The sequence below is a fragment of the Zootoca vivipara genome, chromosome 12 (assembly GCF_963506605.1).
Source record: "Zootoca vivipara chromosome 12, rZooViv1.1, whole genome shotgun sequence".
Lineage (NCBI taxonomy): Eukaryota > Metazoa > Chordata > Lepidosauria > Squamata > Lacertidae > Zootoca > Zootoca vivipara.
In genome coordinates, this window is record NC_083287.1 from 45,608,778 (window position 1) to 45,625,445 (window position 16,668).

The 16,668-nt window shown below is 42.0% G+C and overlaps 1 protein-coding gene across 5 annotated transcripts in view; it reads left to right on the plus strand.

Annotated features, from left to right (window-relative positions):
- DIP2C (disco interacting protein 2 homolog C) overlaps positions 1 to 16,668 on the plus strand; it is a 324,193-nt gene that overhangs the window by 279,166 nt on the left and 28,359 nt on the right. For all 5 annotated transcript variants that reach the window (XM_035128998.2, XM_035128997.2, XM_035129000.2 and 2 more), the window contains 5 exons: positions 652 to 763; positions 857 to 966; positions 1,955 to 2,085; positions 8,652 to 8,820; positions 13,136 to 13,306. In XM_035128998.2, the coding sequence (XP_034984889.1) occupies positions 652 to 763; positions 857 to 966; positions 1,955 to 2,085; positions 8,652 to 8,820; positions 13,136 to 13,306 (693 nt within the window). The remainder of the gene's footprint in view (positions 1 to 651; positions 764 to 856; positions 967 to 1,954; positions 2,086 to 8,651; positions 8,821 to 13,135; positions 13,307 to 16,668) is intronic.

Here is a 16,668-nt window from a genome sequence, read left to right on the forward strand (position 1 = left end):
TATTATCCCTTATTTTGCATAAGGTTTTCCTTTTTCTGTTTTTTTAAATATATTTTTATTAAGGAATTTTTTATAAAGAAAGAGAACAATGACATAGATTACCATAATCAAACATTCAAATCATCCGCACAAAAAAAGGAAAACGGAAAATATATACAAATCAAAATAATAATTAATTCTAACTTAATTTCACTCATGGACTTCCTCGTGCCCCCTGTTTAGCGGTTCATTGCATATCTTTACACGCAGGTTCTATTCATAGTTTATATCTATAATTACCATTACCCCATTTTCTTTAAACTTTACCATCCATTATATAATTCTAATCTATATTTTAAAAATCTCTCCCTTAATTCTCAACCTGCAACATACACAAATGCTTCTATTTCTCTTCATACATCAATTTTACAATATTTTTTATAATACATTCTAAATTTCTTCCATATTTTGCATAAGGTTTTCCTTTTTCTGTGCATGACTGTTCCGCCATTGTAATTGAAGAAGCTTTTATCCAACAAGTTAGTAGGAAGCTTTAAATAGATACTCCCCAGCTATGTAAAATGGTGGTCTCATAACCATTTTCATGTGAGGTGATTTTGATGTTATCTCTCTTCTTCTCCCCCCCCCCTTTTCCTTTGCTGAAACCTGCAGGTGAGTCGCTCTGCCTGCTTAATGACAACACAATTAATATGTAAATTGTTGCGGTCACGAGAGGCAGCAGCAGCGGTGGATGTCAGAACGTGGCCCCCTATCTTAGACACGGGTATGTGCTGTCCCTCTGCCCCTCTTGTTTCTAAGTATTTTAACTGCATTTTGCAGGCGCCGCGGGAATCATGCCTTCCTTTTTCTCCCCCAGATGATTTGCCAAAGAAGCGGCCTCCTCAGATCTACAAACCTTCTAACCCCGACATGCTGGCTTATCTCGATTTCAGTGTATCCACAACTGGAATGCTAGCAGGGGTGAAGGTAAGGACTACATGCCCCAAAGTGAATGTGAAACACTGTGTGAGGGTGTGGGGTGGGGAGTATGGGTGGAATATTGTAGCGGTGTGGATAAGGAGAGCTGGCCCAAAAGTGGACAGGGCAGATTCTGCACCCTGGACCATGTATTTACGAGAGAAAAGAAGGTATATGTACCAAGGCAGCCCAAGTTGTCTGCATGCATTCTGCTTGCACCAACAGGTGCCAAGTCCAAAGGCAACTCTTGCGCACCTTCCTAGCATCACAGGGGGCATCGCAGCTCCAGGCCAAACTATATGCATTGGGACAAGCCTATTTTCTGACGAGTTGTTGCACATAAACAATACTGCGAAGTGAAGAACGTATTTTTTAACATGGAAATGGGGAATGAAACCCTCCCCTCTCACTTACCTTGTCGTGTTCTGTCGCTGGGAGCACTTTCCAGCTTTCCAGTACCAGAAGTGAGCCAGGTTGGAGAATACGGTAATCAACTGTAAGCCCCTTTGGTCCACTGATGCCTACTCCAATTGGATGGTGATCTCCCAAGGGCTCTCCCAGATCTCTTCATTCTTTCTGGGGAACTGACCTGGGGCTTCCTGAGTGCCAAAGCATGTGCTCTCCCACTGAGCTTTGGCTGTGCCCTTCTGGCATTCCGCGCCCCCTCGCCCTTGCTCAGTTGAAAGATGTAGCCTGTTTTCTCTTCAGTGCTGCACACAATTTCCAACCTTCCTGAAGATAACCTAGAAATCAAAGGCACTGATGAGTCACACTCCCTTCCTTTTCTTTGCTTAGTTGATTGAATATACTCCTTGGGAAACACATTAATTTTCATTATCTATAAATGATTCTGCATGTGTTTTTGCGGGTGGGATGTAAACTGATGCTTATTTTTACTCATCCTATTACCGTCTTAAGGCCTGGCGGTGGTTCAGAAACAAACCTCTGGAACGATGCAGTTCGTCATCTTAATTACTGCCCTGTTACCTTCTTCCAGATGTCTCATGCAGCCACTAGTGCCTTCTGTCGTTCTATTAAGCTGCAGTGTGAGCTTTATCCTTCCAGAGAAGTTGCAATCTGTTTGGACCCTTACTGTGGACTTGGGTTTGTCCTTTGGTGCCTCTGTAGGTAAGTTTCTCTTCTGGAGCTTTCAGATGTCACCAGACAAAAATGTTGCTGCTAAATATGTGTGTGTAAGAGAGACGAGAGAGAAGGCACCAGCCCCCAGATAATGTGATCAGTGTGTGTTTCAGAGAAGGCCATTGTACTTGTTTTGGTGAAGGGCAGGCTAGATGTACAAATAATCAATAAAAGAATGGATGGATACTGCTAGAAGCAAATTTGACAACAAGCATACCCTGGAGCATGCAGCCTGCACTAAATGTAGACATTAAAACCAAAACCTAAAGAAGCACCATTGTATCTTTTTAATGGGAACAAGTGGGATCTTCAACAATGGAAATGAAGCAAGGGGGACCTGCAACAAAGTGTTGCAGCGTAGAATGCTCATTTTCAGTGTTCTATCCATACGCTTTCCCAAGATACATGATTACAGCACACACACACATTTTTGGGGTTTTGCTCCCCTGCCCATACACTCAGTCAGCTTTCTGGGACCACTGAACATGCTCAGTTCCTTTTTTATATTGAATATCAAATCAATTTGTAGTAAAAACAGCATCGATCACACTTAAATCAATCACTCACAAAAAGAAAAGTTGAGCAGGGACACTGAATCATCATCAAGGCTTCAGCTATCCATGAAATAGCATCTCCATAAATAACCACGAGCGGCTGGAGGTCTTGCATTAACACCACTTCCACTTGCACAGTTGATATATGGGAACCATACATTAGCAAAAGGATTATGTTTAGTTTGACCTCTGACAACCCTTCTGTGTTGCCTTAGGTGCTCGGGAGAAGCCAAATCCCAAACTTTACTTTGTCATCCAGACAGAGATGTTCCTTTGGTGTCTTCCCAGTGGGTGGCAATCTTTAAATGGCCAGTGGTAAACAGCATGGCAATTAGATCCTTATGTGTGATGGGAGAGGTCTAGATCCATGACAAAAGGGCTCAGTTCCTTATTGAGCTGATTTGTCTCCTCGCATAATTTTTTAAAAAATAGCCCCATAAGGGTCCAAACTTGGAGAATGAATGTATGTATGAGAAAGCCCTCTCCTGGGCCTGTTTATGTAATACTTTGCCAGTAGGGTTCTGTTCATGACTAGATAGGGATCTTGCGAACCTAGAGATCTTGTGTTCCTATCTTGTACATAATTTGTACATACAGTATGAATTTAAAGTAGGGAGAAATTATGATATAGTTAGATATTATCTGTTAATCCAGTACGTTAAAAGAAATAGACTGTTTCTCCATAAACATGTTTGGTTATCCAATACTGGCTCTTCAACAATACATCAGTTTTATTTATTGATAAGGGGTGGTATTCAACTTAGTTTTACTGTCATGTAGACCCACTGAAATTAATGGACCTAACTTAATCATGTTCATTAGTTTCAGTAAGTCTACTTTCAATAAAACGTAGTTGAATATCACCCAAGATTTGTTACCCAGCCTTCACCGTAAGCCTCGGGGCAGATTACAGCAATAGAAAATGCAATTATGAAACCAGATAAAGTCATTGTAATTACAGCCTACATAAAATTGTTCCAAATGGAACAAAACGATACCATTATTATGATAGTCCGAACTCCGTCAAACTTCTCTGTTATTGTTGGAGCAGTGTTCTGTTTCCAGATCTTTGCAATGCAGATGTTTGCAGCTGTCAGTAGGTTAGCCACTGTCAACCTCTAATGCTAGATGCTTTAAATAACCTAAAAGGAGAATTTTGGGTTCTAGGGGTTAGAAATACCCTGTCATTTCATTCATTATTTGTTGTATTGCTGCCCCAAAAGATCACCAGACTATGCATGAAATTTGCCTCCAAATATCTGCATCTCTAACATTTATCCTCAGTTCCTAGATATATCTGCCTCCGTCTTTGTGGGGTTAAAAAGTTTCCATTCACATCTGCTGAAATCAAATTGTGCAGGATCTCTGCCATTTATTTTGACTCATTAATACTTACTCCTTGGTTTCTGTCCCTTTGCCATTTCCTCATAAATATATCTGGTTTGTTTGCCAACTCCAGAATCATATTATATGATTTCCCTCTTAATCCCTTATTCTTAGTGTACAATCATAATGCTTCACATTTGCTCGCCTTCCTCCCTTGAATATTTCCTGAGTAATGCAGTTACGGCTTCTCTCATCTGAAAATACTGAAAGAGAGGTATTACAACGCCCATAGCTCTTGCAATTTCTTCACAGGACATAATGTTTCATCCATTCATTATATCTTTAATGGAATCTAGGCCTCATTGGAGTCATATGTTCTTATTCCCCAGCATGCCAGTTGAAAACAATGAAACACTTAGGCACATTTTGTTTATTGCACCTAAATACCTCGCTGCTGTACTTTTGTTATTGCTGAAAACTTACCTGTTCAACTCAAGTTTTCCACCAAGGAATGTGCTGGGGAAAAACCACACCTTTGTGAAGCATAGGAAGGGAATAAAAGATAAAGCCTGATTTGTTATTGGAGAGATTATTGTGCTTGGAAATTTTGACTTTAGAACCTACCTGGTTTACTGCCTCATACATTTCAACCAGTTGCTTTCAGTGTGAAAGGGAGAATGTGCCATTCATACAACAAAACAGAAAAATACTCTCAGCTGACTCATATTTGTGGTAAGATGAAATTCACAGGCCTTCTCCCTGAAAATTAAGACAGTCTTCAGGAGGTATTTTTGCCTCATACCTCAAAACACTTGCAACTTAACTGTGCCAAAATTAGGCACATCTCGCATTGAAGCCTCAGGCAGTTCATGAGAAGCGAATCCAGTATTTCTGCATCTCATTTCCATCTGACCTCTCAGCGTCAAAGGCTACCACTTTGTGGAAGAGACAATCTATAACAGTGGTCCTCGACCTTGGGCCTCCAGATGTTTTGAGACTACAATTCCCATCATCCCTGACCACTGGTCCTGCTAGCTAGGGATCATGGGAGTTGTAGGCCAAAAACACCTGGAGGCCCAAGGTTGAGGACCACCGATCTATAAGGAAACTACCACTCTGACTTTTAACACAGAGAGAATGCAAGGGGTATGTTAGCTGCTCCCTCCTCCTTGTTGGGCTAGGATTGTTCATAAGTCCTACGTGTGTTTCTAATGAATTCTGAACTCCGTTCACATCTGTATATCGGAGATAAAATGCAGTGCTTTCCTTCTGCATATACAAAGATATAATACAAGCTTGAGCTCATCCGGTTAATCTGATTATGATTTTGATGCCAATGCCCTCAGTCGCAGGTGCAGCAGAGTAAAAAGCGATTGAATCCCCACCTACATGGGGGTTACAATCTGGGCACAATCAGCCAAAAACTAACTGCCTATCCTGTTGTAGATGCTATGAAGTTGTGTTGGCCTACTCCACTGTGATGTCCCAGAATGCAGCATTCTGAGACTTCCAAACCACTAAGGAAAACCTGCTTGGAGCATGGAGTCAGCCCGTTGGTAAGTCTCGAGTATATTGCATGGTTTTGCAAAGTTTTGCTTTTGTTTTTATTTTATGTCCTAAAGGGTATAAAATAATAATGAAAAGAAACCCTGCAAAGCAGAGCAATAGACCTTAGTAATCATCATCATCATCATCATTATCACCATCATCATCTCCAGATTCCTAACAATTGGCCACATGCTCCAGCAGGATTTCCTGGGGATCGTTGTCAAAGATTGATGCATTCTGAGCACAGCAATAGTTGTCAGGCCAACGTGAGTTCATGGATACTTGCATTTTCCCCCCTTTTAGCTGTTTGTGCTGAACATGTGTTGTTGGAATTCATTGTGGTGTGATTTCACACTACCCTAATATTTTCTTTGCAGCTTGTCTCTTAATCATTTACTTCAAATAGATACTGAGTTTTGGTGTTGTTTTTTTAAATTTGGACTGTCTAAAATGTCTGTTGTAGTACCCCAGCTATGGAATGCTCTTTCCAAAAAGACTCGTCTGGTGCCAACTCAGATGGCTTTTTGGGCTCCAGGTGAAGACATTTTCATTTGCCTGGGCCTTTTGATGTTATCTATTTCAGATTTACTTTGATGATGAAGTGTTACTTGTTACATTTTGAGACTTTGCTGCTGCTGCTGCTGCTCCTGCTGCTGTTTTAACTTACTGATGCTGTTGTTTATGTGTTAATCTGCAAACTGCTCTGGTGGTCTTGGGACTGAGGAGCAGGATATAAATAATTGTAATAATTTATTTCCACTGTTGTCAGTACCTTTTATTTTGATAAGCTCTCTTGCTGAAATTGCCAACCTAGCAGTTCGAATGCATGTCAAGGTGCAAGTAGATAAATAGGTACCACTCTGGCGGGAAGGTAAACGGCGTTTCCGTGCGCTGCCCTGGTTTTGCCAGAAGCGGCATAGTCATGCTGGCCACATGACCCGGAAAACTGTCTGCGGGCGAACGTCGGCTCCCTCAGTCAGTAAAGCGAGATGAGCACCGCAACCCCAGAGTCGTTCGCGACTGGACTTAACTGGACTTAACCCTTAGCTAGCAGGGCTTAAAGGAGTCCTTTACCTTTACTTGCTGAAATTGAGGCAAGGGACAAAAAAATGGACTTTACGGCTGAAGGGGGAAGAGCAGCAAATCAGTGATAGAGCAAATGTTTTACATGTTAAAGGTCTCAGGTTGAACTCCTGGCATCTCCAGATAGAATTGGGAGAAACTGAGGAGCTGAATTCTGGAGAGCGACTTTCAGTTACTGTAGACCAGGGATGGGAAACTTGCGACCCTCTGAATGTTGTTAGACTACATCTCCCACCAGCCCCAGCCAGCATGGTCAGTTATCAGGAATGATGGGAGTTGTAGTCCAACAACATCTGCAGGCCCACAGGTTCCCCATTCATGGTGGAGATAATACTGAACGACATAAACTAAATAACCTGAGTTAATATAAGGCAGATTCCTATGTTCCAAATATCTAGAGGTCTAATGCTCCTAAAAGCCACAGCCTTGCCTTGTTGTTCCTAATTTCTACCCGAGCTTCATTTTACTAACTCTGGTCAATTCCTGTGATTGTTTTGATTAGGTAGCTGATAAGTTTGCCTCGCGTCCACATGTGAATGTCCTTCATTTGATTTGCTCAAGGGCTTATAAATTGCAGCTAAGCTCTGTTCAAAAGCAGTGTGTTTGCAACAGGAGGCAACTTGAAAGTTGTATCTGTGGTGTTTTGAGGAATGGTGGCTCGTTCACACATCCATATCAAGTGACATATGTGGGGGGGGGGAGAGAGAGAGCTCTAAGAATTAATATGGTAAGAATGACTCGTGCTAGCCCTGATAGTCGCTATTCAGTGGCTGTTTTCAGAAAACACCAAGCTAGATAGGAAAGTGCCTTACACCAGAATTGTCTGCTCTGACTGGCAGCAGCTTCCCAGGGCTTCTGAGAGAGCTACTTCCACGTCACCTACTACCTGATCCTTCTCACTGGGGGTGGCAGTCTTCTGTGTGGAAAATATATTCTCTACCAGTGAGCGACGGCTCCTTCTACGAAGCTACCTGTTGATAGTTACAGTTACCACATGAGAAGGATGGTGGTGTGAACTGGTCACTCACTTGACCCACGCTTTGAAAAACTCTCAGTGGCATCCCATGAGTTACCCCAAGTGTAGCAGAAGAAAGGATTTTCCAGGATTGTAAAAAAAAGTTTGCTATGGTGAGATGCTGTAGCACTAACTAGACATGATTGCCTGAACTTGTATAGGAGAAATGGGGCTGCATGTGTTAGCCCTGCCTGCAAAGTCCCCATGCATTCTGGCTCCACCCATGGTCTTCCCCAGGCATAGGCAACCTCGGCCCTCCAGATGTTTTGGGACTACAACTCCCATCATCCCTAGCTAGCAGGACCAGTCGTCAGGGATGATGGGAACTGTAGTCTCAAAACATCTGGAGGGCCGAGGTTGAGGAAGCCTGGGTAAGGGGTTTCCAATCATCTTTGGGCGCACAACACATTGCATCCTTTGCACAAAATGAGAATTGTTGATAGTTCAGGTTCCCATTCATTCATGTGGAGGATTATGATGGCTTTTGCCTGAATGGGCTTAGGAACCTTTTTTTTCAGACAGGAAAATTAGAATCGGAAGGGACCATCTAGTCTAGGAATCCATTGCCCAAGGTGGGCCTCGAACCAAAAACCCTGAGATTAAGAACCTCATGCTCTACTAACTTGAACTATCTTAGGCCCTATACTTGTGTTGAGAATTCCCTGTTCAGGCATTGTGCCTGCCTGGGGTGCAAGAGCTGAGTCAACTCACAGGGAGGCTATTTCAACAGGGAGTAAGTAGCGGGCCCTGATGGCACCAGCAGATCTCCACAGACAAACTTGCATCCCCACACACTCTTGAAATCACCCTTTCTGCTATTGACAGAGATTGACCTCCACAAAAGCAAATTTAAAGCACCCCCTATCTATTGATATATATATTTGTCATTTTGATTTCTGCCCTACGGGATGTACTGCTGTGTGTCTCTTGAGGATACAGCAAAATAGCTTTCCTTTTCAGCATACCATCTTCTGGTCTTTTGGTACAGATTTCCAGTCATGCGTTTAACAAATCTTATATCTTTGCAGCGTTTATTCAGGACACCAGTCTATTTTGATTCCTCCCTCAGAATTGGAGACCACGCCTGCTCTCTGGCTTCTGGCTGTCAGTCAGTACAAAGTGAGAGACACCTTTTGCTCTTATTCCGTCATGGAGCTATGTACCAAGGGTCTTGGTTCGCAAACGGAATCTCTGAAGGTGAGGAATCCAAGCACTCCCTTTCCCTTCGCCTCCTTGCTTTTTTTGTAGGGTTGATGTGGCAGCAGACGTACGAGCCGAAGGCGTTCAGTGAGAAGAAATGAATCGAGGAGTGAAGTGAGAAAAATCTCAGAAAGAGCAAATAGAATAATTCCTCTTTCCAGGAAGTTTCTCACCTGCTGTTCCCTGGTTATTTTCGTAGCACAGGGTTTCAGAGTAAATGAACTAGGTGGTGCTTACCTTTGCCACTTCTGCCCTACAACTGCACTGCGGCCACACATGCACCCTGTGACCACACTGCAAACCCACTCCTCACACCAGGTTTGGAAAAAGTTAAGCATAATTGAAGTGTGTGAGATCTTCATAGACAGGTGCAATCTCTACAACGGTCGCACCCAACAGTTTTCATACCTCCCCCCCGCAATAAAACCATTTAGACTTAAAAATAATAATGCTTTACTGGACTCAATAGAAGACATTTTACCCCCAAGTCTCATCGCAATGAGGAAGGGGCAATTTTGGGGGCTGCAGTTTTGGAGAGAAGGGTCAGCCCTTTCTTCCCTAGCTGTCGCCCACCTCTGAAAATACCCATCTCCTATTCCAATTTTATTGTACTGAATAGAAGGAGACTTTCAAGTCTTAATCGAAGCACAGAGTCATTTTTAGTGTCAGGGAGAGTTAACCTTTTCCTCTCCAGCCTTGACTCCTCCCAAAATCACTCCTCCACCACGCTGCAATTACTATAGCTTTAAAGAACACTTCTGTAGGCTCTAATATATGGCTCATTCCGTATCAAGTGATCCAACTGTTTTTTACTTCATGTCATCAAAGTTTCTTAATGTTTTGTACACTTGTTCAATGATCAAAACCAAGTTTAAATCTGAATTTTTTTTTTTAATCTCATCCCATTTGTGAGTTATGAGGGTTTGAAATTTAAATGATGATGATGATGATGATGGCAATGACAATTTGGGCCTTGCCAGACTACACAAAAACTTTTTAAAAAATTCAGCCCAGAATTGAGATATGTCAAAAATAAAAACACCAATCTCTTCTGAGCTTCATGGGCTTTAATATATGTCAACATGATGGATTTATGTTAAATTTAAGTTACAAAATTGTAAAATGTAAAAAAACCCATTAAAAATTAATGTGATTAGAAATTTCCCAAAAAAATGTTTTTATTATTTAATATTTCTAAGAGCTACCTGCAAAATTTCACTTTGGGATCTCAATGGGATCACATTAGAAAAAAATGTTTTGCACATACATGTCAGCCTTATTGGGTTCTATTTAGGATAAATGGGTCTTCTTGGAGTAAAATATAACAGAATAACCAAGACTTCAAACTATAATATCAGTTACTTCAGGCATTTCTTGAGAAAGTTATTCCATTAAAATGTATCTGAAAAGCTAGTCGGGCTTTTCTTTTAAAAATATGTTCCAAAGCCGAGTAATGGCACTTTTCTTAGAGGCACTTTTCTCTGTGGATCTCCCTGCCTTGAGAGACTCTCCTTCCTTCTCATTTAGTAGTTTTTGCTATTAGGTGAAAATTCTCTAATTTTCTGATCGGATTTGTTATTTTGGTGATTTGCTCAGATGTCTGATCATTTTCTTGAATTGTTTACTATTTTATTTGTATTATTTGGTTTTTTTAAAGGTTTTAAACTGATTCGATTTTTTTTTTGTTGGGAGTGGGAAAACAAGGGTAAACGTTCAGCAAATAAATGAACTCTTAAGATACTAGCAACAATGATTGATTCAATGAATGTTTCGCAGTATCCTTTAACCCCAGCCACAGTCTTCGTTCTTAATTTCTGAGGTCTATTTTTGGCATCCTTTAGAACTGATTATGTGCAAAAAGAAACGATCAATCCAAAAAGCAGGAAGATATAGAGTACAGCCCAGAAAGTTCTACTTTCCAACAGATGTTGCCCATGGAGGGGAACAGATCCACGAAATTGTGAAATTAGTCAAGAAATGAGGTTCTGTAGGGAGGTGGCTTCCAAGACATAACCCAGAGAATGGCCAGATACAGTTCTGTTGTAGTTATTCAGGTCTGGTTTTTCTAAGTTGCCTGAATGGGAGACCATGTGAGAGCCATATAGAAGCCAATTAAGGCTTATTGGACCAAACATTTTCATATTTCTTTTAATGAAATACGTATTTTGGGATACAAGCAAACCCTTGAGGGAAATGCTTATATGCCCCACCTTTACATCCTTGTATTAATTTCAATTTAGCATCTGTTATTGACTGATAAACTACTTTAGATTATGCTACATCCAAATTTCCAGAATGGCCTCATTTATATATGATTCTGAACTATGATTATTTACCATTACAGGAGTTTGAGGTTCTGCATTCCCTCACCTCTCTGTTTTCAGTTAAACACAGTTTACTGTGGTGTCCAAATCCTAAAGCGTGGTAAATTTTAACTACAGTTTCCTGAAACAAGCCAGCTTCGTAAACCATGGTTTGAAGTTGGTTTGTTTAAGAAAATCATAGTTTTGATGGGTTGGGAAACCTGTTATCATCCAGGGACTGCTGGACTCCCAAGACCTATAATCTACAGTCAGCATAGCCGGTGGTTGTGGGTGAGATGGGAGCTGTAGTTCAGCAACTTCAGGAAGGCTCCAGGTTTCCCATCCGTGGTTTATACTAACAGCAGTAGATGCAACAATAAACAGTGGTTAGTTAAGAGCAACAGCAAATGCTTCCAGTCCCTTGGCCACACTGGAGGAGGAAGGGGAGTGTACAGTTGCAAGATCACATCACACAACTAGAGATGTGAAGGCCTGGAAAAAACCCGGGGAAAAACGGGAAAAGCTGTCCCCGCCCCCCTTTTTTTCCTGAAGCCTATTTGTTTTTTTTCCGAAAAATTGGAAAAATGAAAAATAGATTATGGAATGTTTTATTTTAACATGATGAATTAGATATTTTAAGATAAGGGGTTCAAATATTTTTAAAAAATATGTATGGTATCAGATTATTCTAATTTCTGTGAGGACAAGCAAGTCCTAGGTTACAAACTGAACTCTCCAATGCAAGAACAAGATACAGTACATTTCTTCCTTTAGGAGGTGCTGTTGTCACCAGAAAAGAAAAAGGTTTCAGTTTTGTTTTTGTATGCATGTGGTATGCATTGGTTCTGTTCTTCTTCACTAGGCCTCAAAGCACTGGAAGAAAATATAGAGCAACAAAAAGGGCATGAAAGTATATTCTGTACTTAATTCAAAAAGGTTAGGGTTAGGGTTACTTCTGGATTTTTAAAAATTGTTTTGTGGAGTTTTCTTTGTTCCACATAAACTAGTAAACAGTTCAGGAGATTATTGCTCCATTTATTACAAATACAAATAAATATTATTTTAAAAGTAAATTCTGTTTGTATTAATTGTTTGGAAACACTATATTTTCAATATGCTAGTTTTTTAAAAGTATTTTTTATTAAAGATTTTTAATATGCTAGTTGTGATAATTTTATACCCATTAAAATTGTCCATAGTTATATTTTATGTTTCTAAAGTAACAGAATGACTTTCAATCTGGAAAAAAGAAGAAGTGCTAATGTAGCATTTTTTTTCAATTTTTCCAAAAATTTCCGTTTTTTCCAAGCTTCAAAATGTCCGGAAATTTTACATCTCTACACACAACACAAAGCCATAGTGTTGCATCAGAGCAAGGCCAATAAAAGTATCAAAATAAAACAAATCTTCCCAGACTTACAGGCAGCTAGTGTTCTGCTTCAAGCAGCTTTAAACAGCCTGCTTGAAGTAAGTCTCAATGTATTCAGTGGTCCCTAAGCAGACCTTGAACCTTTTAATAGATTTGTATCCCACTTTTCTAGGCGGCTGTATGCAATGCGACGAACAAAGGTTACACTATAGCTGTTACACAACCTGCCCTATGGGTGCAAGGTAGCTTACAGCAATTTCAGCGGTCTCCAGCTGTCCCTAAAAAGCTCACAATTTAAGTCACGTAAATGGCTTAAGGAAATGGCAAACAATCAAAATGGCAAGCTGATGTGTGTTGTAGCTGTTGCTCCCCTTATCCCAAAACAAGGCTGTTCCACAACACAGACTTTGCTCTGCTTCTGTTTCTCTCCCTCTTCCAATTCTGAGTTGTTCCAGAACTCCCACCCAACCCCTGCGGTTTTTAAGAAAAAGGTGTTCTTGAGTGGATGATGACATTTCACCTAGCAGGAGGACACGTCTCTTCCCGCTCAAAGCACACTTGGTTCAGAAATCTCTGAAATGACCTGACTAAATGCCAACGGCTCCCATGGGATAACTTGAGTTCTGTACCTCGTTTCCAGGCAAGGGGACTGGACCTCTCAAGAGTGCGGACGTGTGTGGTTGTGGCAGAGGAACGGCCTCGGATAGCTCTGACGCAGTCCTTTTCAAAGCTTTTCAAAGATCTGGGCCTCCACCCCAGGGCTGTCAGCACATCATTTGGCTGCAGAGTTAACCTGGCTATATGTTTGCAGGTAAGAATCTCTCTCTCTCCTTTCCTGACAGCAATCTTAGAAGCGACCCTTTTGAAATAAGGACATGGTGATGTTCCATACAATGCAGCTTGGCTAACCAATGCATGCCATACTTGAATGTTCCTCTTTCATAATGCAAGAAGTATAGTTTTTCTGTATTTTTTTTATTGAGCATTTTCCATAAAGCCTTCACATCCCATTTATAGCATTTATTCTGCCCCAAACTTTAAAAAGCAATGCAGCAAAAGTTTGTATTGTAGTTCTTACATTTGTAACATATGAAAGTCGGCCTTGTTAAAGTTGCTGTAGCTGTCCTGCCAAGTGCTTGAGTATCTAAATACAGTGGAACCTCGGTTTATGAACACCTCGGTTTACGAATTTTCGGTTTACGAACGCCGCAGACCCATCTGGAACGGATTAATTCCCTTTCCATTACTGTCAATGGGAAAGTTCGCTTCAGTTTATGAACACTTCAGTTTATGAACAGACTTCCGGAACCAATTACACCCATGCTTCGGGTTAAGTACGCTTCAGGTTGAGTACTCCGCGGACCCGCCTGGAACGGATTAATCCACTTTCCATTACTTTCAATGGGAAAGTTCGCTTCAGTTTATGAACGCTTCAGTTTAAGTACTCTGCAGACCGTCTGGAACAGATTATTCCACTTTCCATTACTTTCAATGGGAAAGTTCGCTTCAGTTTATGAACAGACTTCCGGAACCAATTGTGTTCATAAACCAAGGTACCACTGTATCTATATCTTCTTTTGTGTAGAACAGTAATTTGACAGGGGCATGATTCTCATGCATATAGCATAGACTACTCATCTTAAAAGAAGGCTTGCTATTGTGGCATGTGTCGAAGGTAGAAGAAACGTCTGTATTGATTCTCCAGGTAGAAATTGGCAGAAAGAATTTAATAATAATAATAATCAATAATAATTAATACCTAACATTTATATAGTGCTTTGGGGCATTCAAAGCCCTTTGCACACATAATCACAGTTATTGCAGATGTGATTCCAGCTTGCTTTGGGCCACCTCCTTAGCTCATGATGGAGGTGAGATTGGAAACCAGTGGCTTTTTAGGCAGGAAGACAGTGTGGTGCTATTATAATCATTCTGTCAGTTCAAGCATTTCAGTTTGCTAGATGAAACTACTTCCCTTTGACCCACACTGCTCTGGGGGCTCCTCCAACCTCCCCATCAAGAGGATTGGGGGGAAATGGGGGGAGAGGGGGGCAGTTTTGTGGTTCTAGTGGGATTTGTCACATTGGTTTCCGCCAGCAGAAACCATTTAGTTGAATCCAGGTCCTTGTTTACTCAGCTCAGTTGTTTTGCCACTTGAGTACTGTGGTTCTCATGACCAACTCAAAAAATACTGTTTTGGTACCTCAGTTTTCCCTCACTAGAACTAGTGAGGAAGCTAAAGTACTCATACAGTATGGCTTCCACACATATACATATACATATATATATATATACATATACATATACATATACATACAGTGGCACCTCTACTTACGAATGACTCTACTTACAAATTTTTCTACTTACGAAGGGGGGGGGGGAAATGGCGGCACGCTTATGGAATTTTCAACATCCGAACGCCTGCCCTGCGCTCACCGCTACCGGTGGATCGAGGTCTCGCTGCTGCTGCGAGGCTGGCCTTCTGCCGGCCTCGCGGGATTGGGCCCTTTCCGCCGCTGCAGCAAGGCCAACCATCTGCTGGCCTCGCAGGATTGGGGCCTCACCGCTGCTGCGAGGCCAGCCTCGCGGGATTGGGCACTTGCCGCCGCGAGGCCGCCTCTCCTGCCCTCGGCTTCTCCACTCAGAGCGCAGCCGGAGCCGCCATGCGGAGGAAGCGCCCTCCACCCCTCAATGCCTCCCCAGCCAAGGCGCCCGTGCGGTACTGCTGACCCCGCCGGGAGAGGCTCCGCATCGTCGCCCGCGCGAGTCCAAGTCCCACATGGCCGGCCACGGGTGCCCTGGCTCGGCCTCCGACGTAACCAGGACTGCAACTCCCATCACCCTGTGTTGCATGGTATGTTCTCCCGGCGAGGCACTGAGGGGCGGAGGGCGCTTCCTCCGCATGGCGGCTCCGGCTGCGCTCCAAGTGGAGTGGCCTCGCGGCGGCGGCGTCAAACACCCAATCCCACGAGGCTGGCGGAAGGCCGGCCTCGCCGTGGCGGCAAGGGCCCGATCTTGCGAGGCCGGCAGAAGGCCAGCCTCGCAGCAGCGGCGAGGGCTCGATCCACCAGTGGCGGTGAGCGCAGGGCAGCGAGGGAGGTGAGGCTCCGGAACGAATTAATCCGTTCCCAATGCATTTGTATGGGAAACCGTGTTTCGACTTACAAATGTTTCTACATACGAATGTGCATCCGGAACGGATTAAATTCGTAAGTAGAGGTTCCACTGTATACACATGCATGCTGCCTCTTCCATAAAACCAAACATGGGTGTCTGATCTTATAAAGCAATATTATTAATTTTTAAGCCATTTTTCATAATATGACATGGGGATGAATGGCAGAAACAAGAACAGATAAGCAGGCTTCAGCTTGATGCTGAACAAGAAGGATTATTCTTAAAGAAAATGTGATAAGGTCTCATCAGTTACAAATAAAACATTCATTGGGTGGCAGTGGAGTCAAATGACCTCTCTCCGCCACCGCCAACCTTTTCTGATACCTCCCCTTCTCCCGTTTTGCTTTATTGGCGCAGAGGAAGCTGTTCCTCTAGTGTACTACCTTTTTTTTCAGGTTCATGGATGCATCTGTTACTACACGTTAGTTCTATAGGTTGGAATTTTGTTAATGGGTGGAAATTTTCACCTCCGCCTTAAAGCTCCAGTTCAAGAGGGGAATTGTTCAGAAGGAGCATGTGGTTCAGTCGTGACCTCAGCTTTGCCATTGCAGAATACACATAAGACATTGTGTTTTGCCCTCCATGGAATGCATGAAGAGCAAAAACTTAATCAACGATACGCAGTCCTGCTTTTAATAGTGTGATTTTTTTTGCTGCTATTATTATTAAAAAAATGTTTGCTCTCTCTAAGAAATGTCAGCTTCTTCATTCTGGGAACTTTAGGCTGCACGTCTGTTTGTCATAGAGGAGAGTCATTGTTCTAACTGTGCTCTTCAGATATGCACCCACAGAAGTAGATATTTCTGGCTATAACTGGGTGTTTCTAGGTTTATATCTGAATTCTGGAGTTACAACAATTCCTTTCTCTGAGAAACAGTGATGAGCAAACGAACTGGTATCTTTAGCGAGGTAGTGTTTCATATATATATATATATATATATATATATATATATATATATATATATATATATATATTCTTGTAAGTTGAAGGGTTTT